This window comes from Schistocerca gregaria, chromosome X (genome assembly GCF_023897955.1).
Source record: "Schistocerca gregaria isolate iqSchGreg1 chromosome X, iqSchGreg1.2, whole genome shotgun sequence".
NCBI lineage: Eukaryota > Metazoa > Arthropoda > Insecta > Orthoptera > Acrididae > Schistocerca > Schistocerca gregaria.
Genome location: NC_064931.1, coordinates 719,401,896 through 719,421,194, shown reverse-complemented (window position 1 = coordinate 719,421,194; position 19,299 = coordinate 719,401,896). Strand labels below are relative to the sequence as shown.

Here is a 19,299-nt window from a genome sequence, read left to right as displayed (position 1 = left end):
CTTGTTGTATGGTCTGCTTCAACTTTATTTTCTTCACTCATTTCTTTTGATGTTTCATCTTTAATTTCACTCATTTTTGGCCACAACACACCAAGATTTTTCAGGCATTGATGCCAGCATTTGTTCCTAAACTTTGGCAACTGTATAGATCACATCTTTCATATTTATTGATTTCATCACTTGAAACAATGATGCTGCCTCCTTGTGTCCTCTCTAACACTGATAAAATTTGTTTTTGACAATATCACCTCTTCAGCCATTCACTGAACCCCCTGATCCATGAGTTGGCTTAGACATATTACACTGACACGAAGAAATAAAACTTTTATTTCACCTTTTGAAGTTCATCTTCAGATGGATGAAATGTTGCATTGTTGAGTATCAGTATGGCATGTTTAGGGAGTTCTTTTCCATTTAGGTATTTTGTAACTGCGGTGACCAATTGGTCATAAAACCATTCCTTAAAGCGGCTGGATTCCATTAATGTTGACTTTTGGTTATGATAATATACAGGCAGTGATCTGATATAAATGTTTCCAGAATGAGATGAGGTAGTGCACTTGCCCACGAAAGGCAAAGGTCCCGAGTTCGAGTCTCGGTCCAGCACACAGTTTTAATCTGCTAGGAAGATTGATATAAATGTTGTTTTTTTCCCCTGTGTGATCACAAACAATGGCATCTTGTAGTTGTCATTAGCAGTACTACAGAGAACAATAGTAATTCTATCTTTGGCAAGTTTTGTACCTGTTACAGACTGATTTTGTGTAGCAAGAATTCTTGTAGGGGGCATTTTCTAGTTCAAACCAGATTCATCAATGTTGTTTTACCTGATCAGGGGTCACATTAAGCTCTTTAACTAAGTTTTAAAATTTCAGAATAAATTTATTGGCAGCTGTTTCACCAGCAGACAACTTCTCACCTAAAATTATTATATTTTGAATGCCACATCATTTTTTCCACCAATGTAACCAGCCTTCACTCACTGTAAACTTTTCACTTTCATGTAAGTTTTCATACAAAATCCATGACTTATCTTTTATGGGTGGTCTGGCCAATGAAGTTCCCTTTCTCCTTCCCTGCTCAAACCACACCCACAAAGCATTATCCAGAATTTTACTTTTAGATTTCTTCAAAGTCTTACATATTCTGAGTTCTTTTACATCATCGATCATTATTGTATGACTATCTATAGTTTTTTTTTATTTTTCTCAAGTCTTTAACAGTTGTCATGCTAACCCCTGCCTCACTTGCAATGTTTTGAAGAGACTGACCTTACCTAACATTTCAAGCACTTTTAATATCTCCACTAAATCATCATATGCTTAAGTTTAGATGATGCCACAATTTAGTTTTACACTATTTAATATACTCAGAAGAACATTGTTACTAATTTATAAATGAGCACAATAAACTTATTGATCAAGTTAGAAACATAGCTAATTCCCATGCCTATTGCTGTTAAGACTACCTTATGATCAATATTGTGGATGATGAGTTATTGACAAGTCCTAACAAACACCAGGAATGGAATGGTCAGACTAAGCAGGAGTCAGACCATCTGAGGTCAGATAAGTGAGGTTCTACCATATTTGAGTGGTGTCTTTCCAAAAGAATGGTCACTCACTGCACATGTAATTGTATAGGTATATCTCGATGGGCATAGGACTAATATCAATGTGGATGCTTAGCATTGTTCATTCTGTTGTGGGAATACAGTGAGGCTGTGAGCAATGGGGAAAATGAATGGGATCACATCAGTAGTGAGCAGCACTTGGGAATTGAGTCAGACAGGAAGCATGTCCGGATGGCTGAGGCAGTTAAGATAAACATTCTAGAGCAGTGGAGCATCTGGATTCAAGTATAAGAAGGGGAAGAAAATCAGGTGTGTCTTTTAAAAGGAACCACCCAAGTATTCACCTAAATAATTTTAGGGAAACCATGGAGAAGCTAAATCTGGCTTACCCATTACACATGTGAGCTCCGTGTACTAACTTCAGTATCAGATGTGACACCAAATCACAAGTCTTGTGTTTTATCGGCACAAACACTGAGTTTGTGATAAATATATCAGTTTGGCACAGCTATGAAACATTCAACACCAAATACCATTTACCAAGAGTTGTGAGCTAACCAAGTCAACAATCAGTTTGCTAGCTAAATAAGTGGCTCCACTCATCTCTCCAACAGAAAGTAACTGGTTGTACTCTCCAAGACAACAAGGAAGGAAAGTTCATTCAAAGGAACCATTAGTAACCTTTGGTATCCCACAGGGCTCCACCCTTCGGTCTCTCCTCTTCCTGATGTACATCAATGACCTACACAAAAAGTTATCATCCACAATTCCTGTCTAATTTGCTTATGATACAAACCTGCTTTCCAGAATGCCTCAATGGAAAGAACTAACATAACTGAGAGCAGCGAAAGACTCCTGTACTGCCTGTGTTGTTGTTGTTGTCTTCAGTCCTGAGACTGGTTTGATGCAGCTCTCCATGCTACTCTATCCTGTGCAAGCTGCTTCATCTCCCAGTACCTACTGCAAACTACATCCTTCTGAATCTGCTTAGTGTACTCATCTCTCGGTCTCCCTCTACAATTTTTACCCTCCACGCTGCCCTCCAATGCTAAATTTGTGATCCCTTGATACCTCAAAACATGTCCTACCAACCGATCCCTTCTTCTAGTCAAGTTGTGCCACAAACTTCTCTTCTCCCCAATCCTATTCAATACCTCCTCATTAGTTACGTGATCTATCCACCTTATCTTCAGTATTCTTCTGTAGCACCACATTTCAAAAGCTTCTATTCTCTTCTTGTCCAAACTAGTTATCGTCCATGTTTCACTTCCATACATGGCTACACTCCAAACAAATACTTTCAGAAACGACTTCCTGATACATAAATCTATATTCGATGTTAACAAATTTCTCTTCTTCAGAAACGCTTTCCTTGAAATTGCCAGTCTACATTTTATATCCTCTCTACTTCGACCATCATCAGTTATTTTACTTCCTAAATAGCAAAACTCCTTTACTACTTTAAGTGTCTCATTTCCTAATCTAATTCCCTCAGCATCACCCGATTTAATTTGACTACATTCCATTATCCTCGTTTTGCTTTTGTTAATGTTCATCTTATATCCTCCTTTCAAGACACTGTCCATTCCGTTCAACTGCTCTTCCAAGTCCTTTGCTGTCTCTGACAGAATTACAATGTCATCGGCGAACCTCAAAGTTTTTACTTCGTCTCCATGAATTTTAATACCTACTCCAAATTTTTCTTTTGTTTCCTTTAGTGCTTGCTCAATATACAGATTGAATAACATCGGGGAGAGGCAACAACCCTGTCTCACTCCTTTCCCAACCACTGCTTCCCTTTCATGCCCCTCGACTCTTATGACTGCCATCTGGTTTCTGTACAAATTATAAATAGCCTTTCGCTCCCTGTATTTTACCCCTGCCACCTTTAGAATTTGAAAAAGGGTATTCCAGTCAACATTGTCAAAAGCTTTCTCTTAGTCTACAAATGCTAGAAACGTAGGTTTGCCTTTTCTTAATCTTTCTTCTAAGATAAGTCGTAAGGTCAGTATTGCCTCACGTGTTCCAACATTTCGACAGAATCCAAACTGATCCTCCCCGAGGTCTGCATCTACCAGTTTCTCCATTCGTCTGTAAAGAATTCACGTTAGTATTTTGCAGCCGTAGCTTATTCAACTGATAGTTCGGTAATTTTCACATCTGTCAGCACCTGCTTTCTTTGGGATTGGAATTATTATATTCTTCTTGAAGTCTGAGGGTATTTCGCCTGTCTCATACATCTTGCTCACCAGCTGGTAGAGTTTTGTCAGGACTGGTTGTCCCAAGGCCGTCAGTAGTTCTAATGGAATGTTGTCTACTCCGGGGGCCTTGTTTTGACTCAGGTCTTTCAGTGCTCTGTCAAACTCTTCACGCAGTATCGTATCTCCCATTTCGTCTTCATCTACATCCTCTTCCATTTCCATAATATTGTCCTCAAGTTCATCGCCCTTGTATAAACCTTCTATATACTCCTTCCACCTTTCTGCCTTCCCTTCTTTGCTTAGAACTGGGCTGCCATCTGAGCTCTTGATATTCATACACGTGGTTGTCTTCTCTCCAAAGGTCTCTTTAATTTTCCTGTAGGCAGTATCTATCTTACCCCTAGTGAGATAAGCTTCTACATCCTTACATTTGTCCTCTAGCCATCCCTGTTTAGCCATTTTGCACTTCCTGTCGATCTCATTTTTGAGACGTTTGTATTCCTTTTTGCCTGCTTCATTTACTGCATTTTTATATTTTCTCCTTTCATCAATTAAATTCAATATTTCTTCTGTTACCCAAGGATTTCTAGCAGCCCTCGTCTTTGTACCTACTTTATCCTCTGCTGCCTTCACTACTACATCCCTCAGAGCTACCCATTCTTCTTCTACTGTATTTCTTTCCCCTATTCCTGTCAATTGTTCCCTTATGCTCTCTCTGAAACTCTGTACAACCTCTGGTTCTTTCAGTTTATCCAGGTCCCATCTCCTTAATTTCCCACATTTTTGCAGTTTCTTCAGTTTTAATCTACAGGTCATAACCAATAGATTGTGGTCAGAGTTCACATCTGCCCCTGGAAATGTCTTACAACTTAAAACCAGGTTCCTAAATCTCTGTCTTACCATTATATAATCTATCTGATACCTTTTAGTATCTCCAGGGTTCTTCCACGTATACAACCTTCTTTCATGATTCTGAAACCAAGTGTTAGCTATGATTAAGTTGTGCTCTGTGCAAAATTCTACTAGGCGGCTTCCTCTTTCATTTCTTAGCCCCAATCCATATTCACCTACTATGTTTCCTTCTCTCCCTTTTCCTACACTCGAATTCCAGTCACCCATTACTATTAAATTTTCGTCTCCCTTCACTATCTGAATAATTTCTTTTATTTCATCGTACATTTCTTCAATTTCTTCATCATCTGCAGAGCTAGTTGGCATATAAACTTGTACTACTGTAGTAGGTGTAGGCTTCGTATCTATCTTGGCCACAATAATGCGTTCACTATGCTGTTTGTAGTAGCTTACCCGCATTCCTATTTTCCTATTCATTATTAAACCTACTCCTGCATTACCCCTATTTGATTTTGTGTTTATAACCCTGTAGTCACCTGACCAGAAGTCTTGTTCCTCCTGCCACCGAACTTCACTAATTCCCACTATATCTAACTTTAACCTATCCATTTCCCTTTTTAAATTTTCTAACCTACCTGCCCGATTAAGTGATCTGACATTCCACGCTCCGATCCGTAGAACGCCAGTTTTCTTTCTCCTGATAACGGCATCCTCCTGAGTAGTCCCCGCCCGGAGATCCGAATGGGGGACTATTTTACCTCCGTAATATTTTACCTAAGAGGATGCCATCATCATTTAATCATACAGTAAAGCTGCATGTCCTCGGGAAAAATTACGGCTGTAGTTTCCCCTTGCTTTCAGCCATTCGCAGTACCAGCACAGCAAGGCCGTTTTGGTTAATGTTGCAAGGCCAGATCAGTCAATCATCCAGACTGTTGACCCTGCAACTACTGAAAAGGCTGCTGCCCCTCTTCAGGAACCACCCGTTTGTCTGGCCTCTCAACAGATACCCCTCTGTTGTGGTTGCACCTACGGTACGGCCATCTGTATCGCTGAGGCACGCAAGCCTCCCCACCAACGGCAAGGTCCATGGTTCATGGGGGGAGGGTACTGCCTGTATAACAATAAATTACTGATAAACAAGAGCAAAATAGTGCTCATTATCCCTAGCCCCTCATGAAACAATGGAATTCATACAAAGCCCATATGTTATCATAATGAAGTAATTGAGTACATAAATAAAATAAAGTTTCTTGAACTATGGATAGACACCTCTGTATAATAAAATATGCACAGAGATAAGCTACTTAAAAGAATGTGCAGCTTTAGGTATGGACTAAGAGTAATACATCAAAGTTGTGACTTAGTTACCTGTGGATCAGTTTATTTTGCTCTAGTACATTCACTGAGTGGGGTAGTGCAGTGGTTAGCACACTGGGCTTGCATTGGAGAAGATGACAGTTCAAACCCACATCCACCCAGCCTGATTTAGGTTTTCTGTTATTTTGCTAAATCACTTAAGGCGAATGGTGGGATGGTTCCTTTGAAAGGGCACGGCCACTTTCCTTCTCTGTCCTTACCTAATTTGACTTTGTTCTCTGTCTCTAATGGCTGTGATGTTGAGGGGATGTTAAATACTAATCTCCTCCTCCTCCTCTAGTGCATTCAATTATATCATATGGTACTGCTTTCTGGGGCTCAAACAATGTGAGACCCATAGCTTGAAAATGAATTTGTGGCTGAAACAGAAAGTGGTTACCAAAAATAACAAGGCTACTGGTGCTGTTATTTGGTTCCAAGTAAAGTAACTGCCATCACCAGATGACCAATAAGCACAACACTGATTGCTGTATACTTGGACACAGCTATATTGTTAATGAATGCTCTTTGCACCACTGATGTTATGCCAAAAGATTGAGTAACTTTGACAGCGTCACCAAGACAATGTTCCAAACCAAATGGTAAGCTACTTGGTTCTGAGAGTGATTTCCAGTTCTGAATTGCTTTGTGCAAGTAGCTTCCTGAAGAAAGCTACAATGTACTTTAACAAATACACTGGCTGGAAATAAAAGTGAAGTATCTAGAAGACATGGTCAGATGTCAGTGTAACTTGCCTGTATCTTCATGAGTTACTTCTCATGCAACAGTATCGTGGTGTCATTTTTCAACCAGAGTGGTGGAATTGCATGTGTCTTATGGCCTGTCTGCATGATGTTCATATACTCGAACACCCACCAAGACCACAGATCCATTCGTGATAGAACATGTGTGGGACAAGCTTTGACATAACCCCATCCCAGTGACAGTATACAGGATATCAAAGACCACTAACAACAATTGTGAGCCAGATTGCCCCAGGAAAGGATACACTTGCTTTAAACTGCCCTTCCCAACAGAATCAATGCATGCTTCCAGTCCAAACAGGGTGCAATATCATACTGATAAGTGGGGCTCAAATTAATAAGTTCTTTTTTAATTTGACTTGATTGTGTAATAATTGAAATAACATCTCATGCCCTCTGAACCTCAGAAGTTTCATTTCATTTCTTCCTCTGCTTCTGAATGCCTTACTTTTTTGCAGGCAGTGTAAAATTATGATCTTACTTGCCTGACAGTACAGCCGAGAGCAACTGAGGTAAATCTCACCAGTCTCATTATGAGGTGTAAGAGGAGCAGAAGGAGTAACTGCTGCCTCAAGTATTGCAGCAGGTATACTGGCAGTGTCGTTGATGTTTCAGCTGTTATGGTGGCATCTGTGACTGCCACTCTATCTGCTGATCACTGGGCTGCTGCTGGTGACTTTGTTGCTGCTGCTGATGCATTAACTTTTGTTGTTGCCATAACTTCCTGAACTCTATACTCATTTTGCTTTTGTAATTCCACTGAATTTTACCATTCTGAAACTAATTGCATGAAACTTCAGGAGGGTAGCCTTACTACCACATTAGTATTGCATACAATACCCATGTATTAAAGTCATAATCACGTGTTCTGCAGGTAGAACACCAAGTTCATGACAAATATATCTGTTTAAAGTAGTCAAGAGCCAGTCAAAATCAAGTACCATTTGCCCACTTAAGCCAATTCTATGAGCAGTTTGTGAGCCAACTCACAATATATAACAGAAACCAAAATCACTGAATGCCAGAGGATAGCATCCAAATAGGAACCACAGGAATATGAAAAACATACATGTGGTCATTACAATTAGACTGTTAGTAGTGTACGATTGAAAAATTCATATTAACAGGAAACTGCCTAGTGATCACAGTGTCAATAACTTTATTGGGCTGGGTATATCAGAAATTTAGCTCAATGTATTTCTGGAAGCCTCTCTGAGTGTGTTGGAGCAATGTTTTGAGCACCAGCATGCTAACACAATCAATGGCATCCACTATAACATAGTTATTTGGCAAACATACAATACTAAGCACTGCACCACCTCACTCAGTGAATGTAGAGGAAAGTGTTGAATACTGTTGAGTATTTAGGAGAGAGGCACAAGCTTGACTTCAGTGCTGGGGTATGGGAATAAGAGGTGTGGTAAGAATGTCAGTTTAGAGACAGAGCAGACATCTACTACTGTGGCTAGAAGATTGGATTAATGTTAGCATGAAATTCTAGGTCAGAAAAAATTAGTCTGTTAATATTACTGAGTGTTAGGATATTTTAACTGAGAACATAAGGTCTTGTACATTGCTGAAGAAACATCTGGGTTCAACCAAGTCATATATATTTTGGAACAGGAAGCAATCTTTCAACAAGTTCCAGCAAAACAAACAGAATTACAACAAGCCCTAGATACAGAGAACAAGCAGTCATGCCAGGAAAGAGATCCAGCATTCCATCAGTATGTCTCACTGAAGTATCATCTAAGACCTGTCTGTAGATACATGTGTATACATACATGTGTAGCACTCCACAGACAAATAAGTAAATGGTATATACTAGTTACATAGAAGAATGTTTGTGTGCATGTGTCGCAGAGAATTAACATGATTGCTTTTACTGTGAGAATTTCTGCTACTGAAGACTTCATTGCACACAACTGTTTATCTATAAATTAGATTACTGCCTACATGTCTTGTTCAGAAGCTACTCTCTTCCTAGTTTTACGCTTTCTCTGTCTAGTGGTGGTTATTATCCTATTAAAAACCACACTCCCCGCCATTCTGTTTGTGTTGCTCTTCCAAATCTCTTCAAGTTCAGTTTCATGAGACCACTTCCTTCATTTTTCTCATCTTTCCAGACTGTTGTCACACTCCCTGTCCAGAAGATGAAGACTCTAGCTCTTAAACTGAAATTTAGTGGCTGTTTGTTAATTTATTTTGATATTACTTTTTCTCTATCATGAGAAGTGCTGTTTGAAACATAGTTATTTGTTGTTGCAATTACAGCTTAATGTAAAAGTAGTTACTGCAGACACTGAACTCAAATTACATGAACTCAAATTACATCAGGAAAATACCATTTATGTTGCAGAAAACAAGCCACAAGAAACAACTGGCAGCTATGGTCAGATCACAGGATATGAGAGCACTAACAGCTCCAAATTTCTTTCAGGGATTGAAAGTATTTCTGAAACCCACAGCATATAAGCCAATAGCAATTATGTCAGTGCTTTTCATCTTTCAGCAGTTTTCTGGAATTTACATGACTTTATTTTATGCAATAAATTTTTTTGAGGTAAGGCATTTTACATTTTTGTGGACAATACACAACATTTATATGATAGCCTTAAGTCTAAAAATATTATAGTATTATAAAAAAGGTATTAATTACTCAATTACCTTTAAAGTGCAGCAGAGATAGATTTTGACATAAGAAGTAATGCCAAATGGGCAAAAGAAGGAATACTAAATGAACACATGATAGTGAAGTTCAATTTTTTCACACATTCATTTTTTATTTTGCTTTGGGAACTACAGATCCTTTTGCCTCTCTAGTGGTGACTGACTTCACTTCTCTGTATTTACTGTTTTGGTAAACTAAGGGTCTTCAACACTATCATTTACTGCATGTTATGTATCCAATACTGAATTATTTCCTTCTTTTGTTGCTTTCTTTTTAAAAAAAAAAAGTGGAGTGCCTTGTACAAGTCACATGACCTCCAATTGTAGCTAAAGTCTCTAAGGTATAGTAACCATGATGTTTACTGCAACATTCACATACAAATCACAGAGTGTTGAGTTCATATGCCAGTGGTGAAGGAAATTCATCATCCAAAATGGGCTAGCAATGAAGGCTAAGAGCACCATTGTCACAGTTTCAATCATAACTTTGATACAGTCATCTTTCTAGGGCTAGAATTTCTAACTGATTCATTTTCCCCATGTTCAAAAATGACATTTAGGTTCTGAAAAACTCCATTTCCACAAGACATAATGTATTCCTTTTTTCTATACTTTACCCCAACATCTTTTGACATTTATGTGTCATCCTCAGTGGCTCTCATTTTAGTAAACATTTATTCATTATTATTAATAATTATTAATGTGTTCATATGAAACATGGTTACATAATAGTTCCAAAATAAGGAACTTCGACAACATGGTATATGTACAAAATCTGAAATACCTATATACTCATGATTAACAAGGATAAGTATGTTGTATCAGCAAATGTATGAAGTCCAGGATTCTGTGATCACAGGTTCCATTGGTGTCAGAATGGACATTAAAGAAGCAATCCCCACAGTATTATACTAAAAGTGAAATGAAGATTCCTCAACAAGGATGACATTAATCAATGTAATGAATTATGAAGTCATTGTTAGACATCTATCAGAGTATTAATGTAGATAATACATTCATCTTATTTTTAAATTCTCTAGTACTGCATTTTGAAACATTCGCATCTTTACCCAAAGTAAATGTTAGTAAGAGGACTGCAAATAACTGGATCCCTAAGGAAATTAGAGCTCCATACCAGAAAAAAAGGATATTGAATGCACGTTACAGCAAGTTATATTGAGAAACAATATCTGAAGAGATAAAAGAATGTATAATTATAACAATATCTATACTGCAACAAAGAAAGTAAGAACTATGGGGACCTCATTGGAGAGGAAATAGGTGAATACATTGTCCTGACACATAACAATAAGAAAATTGTTAGCCAAACAGAAAAACCTTCAATCATTCCTTTAATAGAATAGCTGGAGAAAAGGACAGTCCTACAAACACTACATGTTTATTACCAACATAACAAATAGCAAAACGATATTTAAAAAAGTAAGAGGCAAGTAATGACATGTAAACCTCCATCTACACTCCTGGAAATTGAAATAAGAACACCGTGAATTCATTGTCCCAGGAAGGGGAAACTTTATTGACACATTCCTGGGGTCAGATACATCACATGATCACACTGACAGAACCACAGGCACATAGACACAGGCAACAGAGCATGCACAATGTCGGCACTAGTACAGTGTATATCCACCTTTCGCGGCAATGCAGGCTGCTATTCTCCCATGGAGAAAATCGTAGAGATGCTGGATGTAGTCCTGTGGAATGGCTTGCCATGCCATTTCCACCTGGCGCCTCAGTTGGACCAGCGTTCGCGCGGGACGTGCAGACTGCGTGAGACGACGCTTCATCCAGACCCAAAAATTCTCAATGGGTGACAGATCCGGAGATCTTGCTGGCCAGGGTAGTTGACTTACACCTTCTAGAGCACGTTGGGTGGCACGGGATACATGCGGACGTGCATTGTCCTGTTGGAACAGCAAGTTCCCTTGCCGGTCTAGGAATGGTAGAACGATGGGTTCGATGACGGTTTGGATGTACCGTGCACTATTCAGTGTCCCCTCAACGATCACCAGAGGTGTACGGCCAGTGTAGGAGATTGCTCCCCACACCATGATGCCGGGTGTTGGCCCTGTGTGCCTCGGTCGTAGGCAGTCCTGATTGTGGCGCTCACCTGCACGGCGCCAAACACGCATACGACCATCATTGGCACCAAGGCAGAAGCGACTCTCATCGCTGAAGACGACACGTCTCCATTCGTTCCTCCATTCACGCCTGTCGCGACACCACTGGAGGCGGGCTGCACGATGTTGGGGCGTGAGCGGAAGACGGCCTAACGGTGTGCGGGACCGTAGCCCAGCTTCATGGAGATGGTGGCGAATGGTCCTCGCCGATACCCCAGGAGCAACAGTGTCCCTAATTTGCTGGGAAGTGGCGGTGCGGTCCCCTACGGCACCACATAGGATCCTAAGGTCTTGGCGTGCATCCGTGCGTCACTGCGGTCCGGTCCCAGGTCGACGGGTACGTGCACCTTCCGCCGACCACTGGCGACAACATCGATGTACTGTGGAGACCTCATGCCCCACGTGTTGAGCAATTCGGCGGTACGTCCACCCTGCCTCCCGCATGCCCACTATACGCCCTCGCTTAAAGTCCGTCAACTGCACATACAGTTCACGTCCACGCTGTCGCGGCATGCTACCAGTGTTAAAGACTGCGATGGAGCTCCGTATGCCACGGCAAACTGGCTGACACTGATGGCGGCGGTGCATAAATGCTGCGCAGCTAGCGCCATTCGACGGCCAACACCGCGGTTCCTGGTGTGTCCGCTGTGCCGTGCGTGTGATCATTGCTTGTACAGCGCTCTCGCAGTGTCCAGAGCAAGTATGGTGGGTCTGACACACCGGTGTCAATGTGTTCTTTTTTCCATTTCCAGGAGTGTATTCAGTAAGTGAACATTTTGGCATTATCTAATAGTAATGTACATTTTAATTCACAAATCGTAATTTAATGTGGAAGTCATACATGTTATATATCTATATTTACATATGTACTCCACAAACCATAGTAGAGTGCATGTCAGAGAGTATCCTGCACCCTGTACCCTGTATCACTAATAGTCTTAGTCCTGTTCCACTCACAGATAGAGTGAGGGAAAAATGACTATCTATGTTACTCCATTTGAGCCCCAATTTGACATATATTATCTTTGTGATCCAGACAAAAAAACGTATATTGGTGGCAGTAGGATCATGCTGCACTCAGCTAGGATCAGAATACCATGTTACCAATTTTTTTAAACCTAGTGCTTGTCTGGAGCAGGTGACAGAGGATTTAGGATCACTTTGCAAAGATTTCACTAAGGAAGACACCATGGTTATAGTGAATGGGGCATTCACTGGACTGATGTTTACAGTGTTCGGACTGATGTTTGCAGTGTTCATGACATGAATAAAAAAATAACACTTTTGCTAATAAAGTGCTTACCTTATTTGAACACTGTTTTCTCTCAATACTTACCAAGGTTAGAGCAAAGTCTACAAAGAAGCCATGGATTACTCAAGGAATAGGGGTATCTTGTAAAACAAAAAGAAAACTGTATATGTCAATCCGAAACAGTTCTGATGCTGATGCTATAGCACATTACAAGAAATACTGCAAAATATTAAAGACTCTATTACGGACATCAAAGCAAACATATTAAAAGGAAAAAATAGTCATATCAGATAGCAAAATAAAGACAATATGGGATATAGTGAAGGAGGAGACTGGTAGAACAAGACATGAAGAGGAACAAATAGCATTAAGAGTAAATGATACATTGGTGACAGATGTTACTGAAAAGATGGCGTTGTCAGATTCAGTAGATGCTGCTATGGAATACTTCAGACCAGACATTTCAGAGTAACTTCCATAATATGAATTTGACCCTCACTACTCAAGCAGAAATAATGTCCATCACAAAATCTTTAAAATCAAAAATATCTAGTGGGTATGATGAAATATCAACAAAATTAATTAAAGAGAGTGATTCTGAGCTAAGTAACATGTTAAGCTATCTGTGTAACCAGTTGTGTATCAGTGAAATATTTCCTGACTGGCTGAAATATGCTGAAGTTAAGCCACTGTTTCTACATCTACACCTACATCTACATCTACATTTATACTCTGCAAGCCACCCAACGGTGTGTGGCAGAGGGCACTTAACGTGCCACTGTCATTACCTCCCTTTCCTGTTCCAGTCGCGTATGGTTTGCGGGAAGAACGACTGCCGGAAAGCCTTCGAGCACGCTCGAATCTCTCTAATTTTACATTCATGATCTCCCCGGGAGGTATAAGTATGAGGAAGCAATATATTCGATACCTCATCCACAAACGCACCCTCTCAAAGCCTGGACAGCAAGCTACACTGCGATGCAGAGTGCCTTTCTTGCAGAGTCTGCCACTTGAGTTTGCTAAACATCTCCATAATGGTATCACGCTTACCAAATAACCCTGTGACGAAATGAGCCGCTCTTCTTTAGATCTTCTCTATCTCCTCTGTCAACCCGATCTGGTACGGATCCCACACTGATGAGAAATACTCAAGTATAGGTCGAACGAGTGTTTTGTAAGCCACCTCCTTTGTTGATGGACTACATTTTCTAAGGACTCTTCCAATGAATCTCAACCTGGTACCTGCCTTACCAACAATTAATTTTATATGATCATTCCTCTTCAAATCGTTCTGCATGCATACTTCCAGATATTTTACAGAAGTAACTGCTACCAGTGTTTGTTCCGCTATCATATAATCATACAATAAGGGATCCTTCTTTCTACGTATTCGCAATACATTACATTTGTCTATGTTAAGGGTCTGTTGCCACTCCCTGCACCAAGTGTCTATCTGCTGCAGATCTTCCTGCATTTTGCTGCAATTTTCTAATGCTGAAACTTCTCTGTATACTACAGCATCATCCCCGAAAAGCCACATGGAACTTCCGACACTATCTACCTGGTCATTTATGTATATTGTGAAAAGCAATGGTCCCATAACACTCCCCTCTGTAGATGTCTCTCTATTGAGAACAACATGCTGTGTTCTGTCTGCTAAAAACTCCTAGGCTCTTACTTTGTTTATCAGGTGACAGTGCAGAACTGTATCGAACACCTTCTGGAAGTCAAGGAAAATAGCATCTACCTGGGAGCCTGTATCTAATATTTTCTGGGTGTCATGAACAAATAAAGCAAGTTGGGTCTCACACGATCGCTGTTTCCAGAATCCATGTTGATTCCTACAGAGTAGATTCTGGGTTTCCAGAAACGACATGATACGCGAGCACAAAACATGTTCTAAAATTCTACAACAGATCGACGTCAGAGATATAGGTCTATAGTTTTGCGCTTCTGCTCGACAACCCTTCTTGAAGACTGGAACTACCTGTGCTCTTTTCGAATCATTTGGAACCTTCCGTTCCTCGAGAGACTTGCGGTACTAGGCTGTTAGAAGAGGGGCAAGCTCTTTTGCGTACTCTGTGTAGGATCGAATGGGTATCCCATCAGGTCCAGTGGACTTTCCTCTGTTGAGTGATTCCAGTTGCTTTTCTATTCCTTGGACACTTATTTCGATGTCAGCCATTTTTTCGTTTGTGCAAGGATTTAGAAAAGGAATTGCAGTGTGATCTTCCTCTGTGAAACAGCTTTGGAAAAAGGTGTTTAGTATTTCAGCTTTACCTGTGTCATCCTCTGTTTCAATGCCATCATCATCCTGGAGTGTCTGGATATGCTGTTTCAAGCTACTTACTGATTTAACGTAAGACCTGAACTTCCTAGGATTTTCTGCCAAGTCGGAACATAGAATTTTACTTTCAAATTCACTGAACGCTTCACATATAGCCTTCCTTATGCTAACTTTGACAATGTTTAGCTTCTGTTTGTCTGAGAGGTTTTGGCTGCGTTTAAACTTGCAGTGAAGCTCTCTTTGCTTTTGCAGTAGTTTCCTAACTTTGTTGTTGAACCACGGTGGGTTTTTCCCATCCCTCACAGTTTTACTCAGCACGTATCTGTCTAAAAAGCATTTTACGATTGCCTTGAACTTTTTCCATAAACACTCAACATTGTCAGTGTCAGACCAGAAATTTTCATTTCGATCTGTTAGGTAGTCTCAAATCTGCCTTCTATTACTCTTACTATACAGATAAATCTTCCTCCCTTTTTTCATATTCCTATTTACTTCCATATTCAGGGATGCTGCAATGGCCTTATGATCACTGATTCCCTGTTCTGCACTTACAGAGTCAAAAAGTTCGGGTCTGTTTGTTATCAGTAGGTCCAAGATGTTATCTCCACAAGTCGGTTCTCTGTTTAATTGCTCGAGGTAATTTTTGGATAGTGCACTCAGTATAATGTCACTTGATGCTCTGTCCCTGCCACCCATCCTAAACATCTGAGTGTCCCAGTCTATATCTGGTAAATTGAAATCTCCACCTAAGAGCATAACATGCTGAGAAAATGTATGTGAAATGTATTCCAGATTTTCCCTTATTTGTTCTGCCACTAATGCTGCTGAGTCGGGAGGTCGGTAAAAGGAGCCAATTATTAACCTAGATCGGTTGTTGAGTGTAACCTCCACCCATAATAATTCACAGGAACTATCCACTTTTATTTCACTACAGGATAAACTACTACTAACAGCAACAAACACGCCACGACCAGTTGCATGCAATCTATCCTTTCTAAACAGCGTCTGTGCCTTTGTAAAAATTTTGGCGGAATTAATCTCTGGCTTAAGCCAGCTTTCTGTACCTATAACGATTTCAGCTTCGGTGCTTTCTATCAGCGCTTGAAGTTCTGGTACTTTACCAATGCAGCTTCGACAGTTTACAATTACAACACTGATTGCTGCTTGGTCCCCTCATGTCCTGACTTTGCCCCACACCCTTTGAAGCTGTTGCCCTTTCTGTACTTGCTTGAGGCCATCTAACCTAAAAAACTGCCCAGTCCACACCACACAACCCCTGCTACCCGTGTAGCCACCTGCTGTGTGTAGTGGACTCCTGACCTATCCAGCGGAACCCGAAACCCCACCACCCTATGGTGCAAGTTGAGGAATCTGCAGCCCACACAGTCGCAGAACCATCTCAGCCTCTGATTCAGACCCTCCACTCGGCTCTGTACCAAAGGTCCGCAGTCAGTCCTGTCGACGATGCTGCAGATGGTGAGCTCTGCTTTCATCCCGCTAGCGAGACTGGCAGTCTTCACCAAATCAGATAGCTGCTGGAAGCCAGAGAGGATTTCCTCGGATCCATAGCAACACACATCATTGGTGCCGACATGAGCGACCACCTGCAGATCGGTGCACGCTGTACCCTTCATGGCATCCGGAAGGACCCTTTCCACATCAGGAATGACTCCCCTGGTATGCACACGGAGTGCACATTGGTTTTCTTCCCCTCTCTTGCTGCCATATCCCTAAGGGCCCCATTACGTGCCTGATGTTCGAGCTCCAACTACCAGTAAGCCCACCCTCTGCGACCGCCCTGATCTTGCAGACTTAGGGGCAACCTCTGGAACAGGACAAGCAGTCATGTCCGGCCGAAGATCAATATCAGCCGGAGACAGAGCCTGAAACCGGTTTGTCAGACAAACTGGAGAGGACTTCTGTTCAGCCCTCCAGAATGTCTTTCGCCCACTGCCACACCTCGAGACAACCTCCCACTCTACCAAGGGTGAGGGGACGGCCTCAATGTGAGCAGTATCCCGGGCAGCCACAGCTGTAGTCCGATCGGGGGATGCGTGGGACGAGCTGGTCGTCCCCGACTAACCCCCATCCAGACCCCTGAAGTGATGACCATTGGCAACAGCTTCAAGCTGCGTTGACCGAAGCCAACACTACCTGAAGCTGAGAGTGAAGGGATGCCAACTCAGCCCGCACCTGAACACAGTAGTCACATTCCCTTTCCACACTAAAAACTGTTGTGCAAAGAACGTCTGAACTAATCTACAGAGCACAAACAATTCGACACAAAATTTAAACAGTTATTAAAATACAAGGTTGCCTAGTAAATGCAGTAATGCTGCTACTTGTGCACTGCTGACACAGTGCTCGGCAGCAGAAGGAGACTACGTGATTTTTCACTATTCAGGTACTGAAGCGCGATGCTACAGCTCTCAAAAACTATAATACCCCAGAAATTTATGAATTAAACAATGCAAGTACCCAAAACCATGCAAAGAAATTAAGAATTAAACTATGTAACAAATAAGTAAGCTAGGAGTATACGACTTTCTGCTAGCATCAAATTTCCATCCAATTACACTGTTGCCAGCATTCTCAAAAATTTTAGAAAAAGTAATGGCTTTATAACCATCTTATAACAAATAACATACTGTCAAAGTCACAGTTCGGATTTCTAAAGGGTTCTGATATTGAGAAGGCTATCTACACTTACAGTGAAAATGTGCTTAATTCATTAGACAAAAAATTGTAGGCTATTGGTATATTTTGTGATCTGTCAAAGGCATTTGACTGTGTAAATCACAATATCCTTTTAAATAAATTATAATATTATAGTGTAATAGGAAATGCTACAAAATGGTTCAAATCTTATATCTCTGGCAGGAAACAAAGGGTGTTATTAGGAAAGAGACCTGAATCAAGCTATCAGGCATCATCCAACTGGGAACTAATTACATGTGGGGTCCCACAAGAGTCCATTTTAGCGCCTTTACTTTTTCTTGTGTATATCAATGACCTTTCATCAATAACATTACCAGATGACAAGTTCATTTTGTTTGCCAATGATACAAACATTGCAATAAATAGCAAATCAAGTGTGGTCTTTCGAAGATCAGCTAATAAAATATTTGTGGACATTAATCACTGGTTCCTAGCAAATTCTTTGTAATTAAACTTTGAAAAAACACACTAGATGCAGTTCAGAACTTGTAGGGGTGTCTGACGAGTATATGCCTAACATACGATGACAAGCAGATAGAAGAAGTGGACAGTGTTAAATTCTTGGGATTACAGCTTGATAATAAATTCAACTGGGAGGAGCAAACCACAGAACTGCTAAAGTGTCTTAACAAATCTCTGTTTGCAATGCGAATTGTGTCAGACATAGGGGATATAAAAATGAAAAAGCTGGCATACTATGCTTACTTTCATTCCATAATGTCATATGGGATTACTTTTTGGGGTAATTCATCAAGCCAAGCTAAAGTTCTCTGGGGACAAAAATGTGCAGTAAGAGTTATATGTGGTGTGAACTCAAGAACATCCTGCAGAAGCCTGTTTAGGGAACTAGGGATACTAACTACTGCTTCCCAATATATTTATTCCTTAATGAAATTTGTCATTAAAATATATATATCTTTTTCAAACTAACAGCTCAATTCATGGAATCATTACTAGAAATAAGAATAATCTTCACAAGGATTTAAAGTCACTCAGTCTTGTACAAAAAGGAGTGCATTATTCAGGAACACACATTTTCAAAAACTTGCCAGCAGCTATAAAAAGCTTAAGAACCAATGAAATTCATTATAAGAGAAGCCTAAAGGATTTATTGGTGGCCAACTCCTTCTACTCCATTGATGAATTTTTCAGTAAAACCAACTGATTTGTATATATAAGTACAATATAACTTCTGCACAAATTCAGTGCAGTAATGTGTTCATTGTAAATATGTGTGTGTGTGTGTAAGTACAAATTAACTTCTACACCATTTCAGTGCAGTAATGTGTTCAATGTAAATAAGTATTATAGTAGTTGTATAAATAAATAAAAAAACTTTTTTATTTTAAATTCAGTGCATTAGTGTTTGTAAAGTGACTCTTCCATACAGTGTTTATTAAAAAATGATGATCATTCCACGTGGGACCTGTGGAATGGAACATTAGCTTATTTGTTTTAGTTGTAAATATTTGTCATGTATTG

General features: G+C 40.3%; 1 protein-coding gene across 1 annotated transcript in view; it reads left to right on the top strand.

Moving 5' to 3' along the window:
- Positions 1–19,299, top strand: part of LOC126299218 (facilitated trehalose transporter Tret1-like) — a 201,708-nt gene that overhangs the window by 162,170 nt on the left and 20,239 nt on the right. Inside the window, exon 7 of the mRNA XM_049991002.1 lies at positions 9,109–9,312. Within this exon, the coding sequence (XP_049846959.1) occupies positions 9,109–9,312 (204 nt within the window). The remainder of the gene's footprint in view (positions 1–9,108; positions 9,313–19,299) is intronic.